The 4,464-nt window shown below is 50.0% G+C and overlaps 1 protein-coding gene across 4 annotated transcripts in view; it reads right to left on the bottom strand.

Moving 5' to 3' along the window:
- Nucleotides 1-2,159, bottom strand: part of LOC106808101 — a 17,101-nt gene extending 14,942 nt beyond the window's left edge. The window contains exon 1 of one of the 4 annotated variants that reach the window (XM_014810673.1): nt 1,868-2,159. In XM_014810673.1, coding sequence (XP_014666159.1) covers nt 1,868-1,924 — 57 coding nt within the window. In that variant the 5' untranslated portion in view covers nt 1,925-2,159. The other 3 variants (XM_014810674.1, XM_014810676.1, XM_014810675.1) reach the window with 3 other exon arrangements.
- Between the last annotated feature and the right edge of the window lie 2,305 nt (nt 2,160-4,464).

Below are 4,464 nucleotides of genomic sequence, written 5' to 3'. Positions count from 1 at the left end.
TCTCTCTCTCTCTCTCTCTCTCTCTCTCTCTCTCTCTCTCTCTCTCTCTCTCTCTCTCTCTCTTTCTCTCTCTCTCTCTCTTTCTCTCTCTTTCTCTCTCTTTCTCTCTCTCTTTCTCTCTCTCGCTCTCTCTCGACCCGGCCGAAACTTGCCAATGCTAATCGCACATTCCGTGTTACAGCGTAATGCGCATTCAATTCCCCTCAGAGAATTCACTATTAGTATTAGTATTACGTGCGTGCACTATACACGCGCATGATTCACACAATGTATACACGCCCCTTGTCGGTGCTAGCTCCCTGTGGTGTTAACGTTATCCAGTATGTAGTCTCGCACTGGTAGTGAGATATAGATATTGCACTGCTCGTGGTGCCTATATCTCTAGTCTCGTTCTCACTCGCATGGTCCGCCCTAGCGCAGACTTGCGACTTATAATTGGTTGCTCGTCGCTGCAAGCTGCAACCGCAAGCGATCGGTCGATGTGTCGCCGCGTGTGCGCACACATGCGATTTCGAAGCAATTCTAGAACAATTTGGGAGCGATTGGGCGCGACGAGTCGCTCAAAATCAAAACAGTTTGATTTCTTGTAACTCGTTGCAAGCGACCAGAATCGCTACGAGTTGCAGTTGCACGTTCCCGCAGACGTAGCAATTTCACAGCAATTTCGACTGCGATTCTAGAGTTGCATGAAAAAGTCGCAAGTCTGCGCTAAGCTTTAGCTCTAGTATTACAGGCTGGGAGGAAGGGCTATATAGTTCTAGAGCTAGGTCCGCATGCACTTGGCCGTTTTAATGATAATCCCATGGTGAATAACCACACATTTTATTTACTACCAAGGTCACGTGTACTGTCGTACACGTAACGTAACCATAACGTAATAATTCTACGTGAATGGTGTTCAATCACTTCTCGTAACATTCGTGTAACACGCAATGTCACTGAACGCACAGCACTACGCACAAACTCACAGAAAATAGAGAAACTCTTTTGAGAACTCTTTTTGTTTATTTACCATTATAGTCTAGTCAATATATGAAAATATTATGTTATTATTGCAATAGCCGAAGTCCACAGTGGCGTGTGGTCTCTATACGTTTGCGTACTTACATGTCTCTTTCGCTCTGGAGCTCTCTCGCTCTCTCTTTCTCTCTTTCTCTCTCTCTCTCTCTCTCTCGCTCGCTCTCTGCTCGCTTCCTCGCTCGCTGCTATCCCTTGGTTACACACGCTTTCAAACGCTCTATATAGCCGACTATTTCCGGATCAGGTAAACAAATTATGACGAGATATCAAAATATAAGGGCATCTGAGTAATGCAGCTAACACGTGCTACGTACGTCGGAGTGTTACTCTTATTTCGCCAGCGTGAGACCACACGCGCCGTGACGCACGCGTGAATGCCTGTGAAATGTACATATACTACACACGTCACGGCTAACGGCCATGTAAGGGCAATCGGAAGAAGATATAAACGTACGCACGCGGCTACTTCCCTTCCGATCCTATTTCAATACAGAACAGGAACTAACAACCCATACGATTTGCCAACGACGTGCTGAATCATGCCTTGGTACAGGACGCGCGTCTGTCTTGATGCGTGACGAAAAGGCAACCCGTAAATCAGGCGTGTATCACGTCGCTCACCTTCACAGCAAACATCCAACAATTTGCTGAAGACGTTAGAGAGAGTGCTGGCGTACACACAATGGGACTGACCAGCGTCAACCCAGCCTATATTCCAGCACTATATACGAACCTGTTCTCAACTGCGCAGTAGATACGATCAACAGCTAACAAATACCTCTTGTGTGTACCTCTGGTGTTTATTAGCTCTTGATACGATGTGTAGCTATCATATTCATATACGTACCATCCGCTGCTGCTGTCGAAGGCCACCCTGTAACATCACGTTAGAGTCCGATGACATCACGGCAACCAGCCACCGGAGCTCTTTGCAAACTCGTTTCTCGGTGAACAGGCGCAGAGGTGTCCGTCAGCGAGTGCACGGTCGGTCCACGTAGCGTCGTGTACGGCAACCGGGTTTAGGTGATGAAGTGCGCGTGAGTGGACGAGCGGACCGTAGCGGCGTAGGCACGCGCGCGCGCGATCTCTCTCCACGCGTCTGCGTGCGTTCGGTCACTTCGATCTACGCGCTTAGAGAAACGCACGCTCGCTCCCACCGCCGCGGCCGCAAGGCAGTATAGCAGCAGCACCAGCGCATTGTCGTCGTCCGCAGCGGCAGCAGCGACGGCTCCACGCGCGGAATTCGCTATATTTAGCCGTCACAGCCACATGTTCCTGGCAATCATCATCTGTTTGCCATTTGTACGGGCTGCCGTGAGTGAGGGTTGAGTGACTGACTGGCTGCTGGTAAGCTTCGGTACCCGGTAGATGCTGGCAGCAGAGCGAGCTACCGGAAACCGGGCTCTCTCTCTCTCTCTCTCTCTCTCTCTCTCTCTCTCTCTCTCTTCCATTATAGTTTGGTAGTCTTATGTCTCTCTCTCTCTCTTTTTTTCTCTCCTCTCCTCGCGGGTCTTCTCTCGCCCGCCCCCCTCTCGCTCTCGCTCATCTCGCTCTCGCCCCTCGATCCTTTTCTCTCTCTCTCTCTCTCGCTTGCGCGCGTCTATCCTCTCTCTCTCTCGCGCCGTCTTCTCTGTCCTCTGTCTGTCCCTCCTTAATCTCTCGTCTCTCCTCTCTCTCTCTGTCATCATTTCGTCGTCTCTCTCCTCTCTTTCGCTGTCTCCCTCTTCTCTTTCTGTGTCTGTCGCCCCTCCCCTCTCTCTCCTTCTCTCCTGCCGTCTCTCTCTCTGTATGTCTTGCTCTCCTTCTCCTTCTCTGCTCCTCTCGCCCGTTCGATCCTCTCTCGTTCTCCAGCTCATCTCTCTGGTATATGTCTTCTCTCCTCTCGCCTCCTCTCTCTTTTCTCTCCTCTCTCCTCTTCCTCGTCCTCTCAATCTCTCTCATTTCCCCTTATACTCGTCTCTTCGTCTCCTCTCTCTCTCTCGCGGCTCTCTCTACGCGCAGATAGTCTCTCGTGTCCTCTTTCTGCGTTGTCTGTCCTGGTGTCTCTACTCTCTCGTCTCTCGTTCTCTCTCCTGGCTCCTTCTCTCTCTCTCTCTCTTTTCTTCTCTACCTCTGTATGTTCTCTACTGCTTTCTGTCTCTTTTCTGTCTCGCTGTTACGTCTCTCTCGTCTCTCTCCTCCTGTCCGTCGATCGCTCATCTCTCCTCCTCGCTCTCTCTCTTTCTCTCTCCTCTCTCTCTCTCTCTCTCCTCTCTCTCTCTCTCTCTCGCTCGGCTCTCTCTTCTCTCTTCTCTCATCTCTCTCGTCACTCCATCGCTCTCGCTTCTTCCGCTCTCGCTTCTCTCTCTCTTTCCTCTTTTCTCTCTCTCACTCTTCTCTCCTCGCTCTCGCGCGCTCCTCGTCTCTCTCTCCCCCTCCCTGCCTTCTCTCTCCTCTCCTTTCATCTCTTTTCGGTCTCGCCGCTCTCTCTGATCTCCTCGTCTGGTCCCTCCCTGTATCTTCTCATCCGTCCGGAATCCTCCTCATCACCTCATTGTCTCTCTCTACGCCTCCTTCTCCCGCTCTCCTCTCTCTTGCTGTGTCTGTCTGTCTCTCTTTCCCGCTCTGCTGCCGTCNCTCTCTCTCTCTCTCTCTCTCTCTCTCTCTCTCTCTCTCTCTCTCTCTCTCTTGCTTCTCTTCTCTCTCTCTCTCTCTCTCTCTGCCTCCTACCGCTTTCGTTCTCTCTCCCCCGCGCGCTCTCTCTCTCTCGCTCTCTCTCTCTCTCTCTCGCTCGCTCTCTTTCTATATCTCTCTTTCGCTGTCCCTTTCTTTTCCTCTTCCTCTCCCTCCCTTCCCTCCTTTATTTATTTTTTCCCTGCTTCCTTTTCACTTTCTCTCGATCCCTCTAACTCTTCCTCGCCCTCGTTCTCTATCCATCAATCTTCACATTCGTTATGCAATTCCTTGGAGCAGCGAGAATGGACCTTCGAATACATCCGAGTACGTAATAACGCACAAAGCACGGCGTAACCGCGTATGTACCAATCAATACCCTCTAGCCGACGAATTCCATCTATGACGTAGATTAATTATATTGTACCCCGTCACGGCTGGATTACCCACATCAAACGTTGCTCTGCGGACCTTGTTTAGATGGATCGTATGCACCACACGTGCGACGCAGGACGTCTGCAGCTGCGTTTATCCTCAGATGCCCGCGCCTAACCTCGAGTCTGGACATCCGTTGCAGCCGGTGACCCCTGTCGTATATGTTTCTCTATATCGCGCTGTTGTGGTAACACATATACGCCGTATGAAGTTACAAGAGCATAATAATAATTTACTTTAGCGTTTAGCATTACTAAGCATGCAGCAAGCTATTTTTACCGCCGCGCCTGCTCTCTGGATATATATGTATATATATATATATATATATATATATATATATATTATATATATATATAT

The sequence above is a fragment of the Priapulus caudatus genome, unplaced genomic scaffold, assembly GCF_000485595.1.
Source record: "Priapulus caudatus unplaced genomic scaffold, Priapulus_caudatus-5.0.1 Scaffold253, whole genome shotgun sequence".
Lineage (NCBI taxonomy): Eukaryota > Metazoa > Priapulida > Priapulimorpha > Priapulimorphida > Priapulidae > Priapulus > Priapulus caudatus.
The sequence above is the reverse complement of the archived record's forward strand: the minus strand, read 5'-3'. Positions and strand labels throughout refer to the sequence as shown.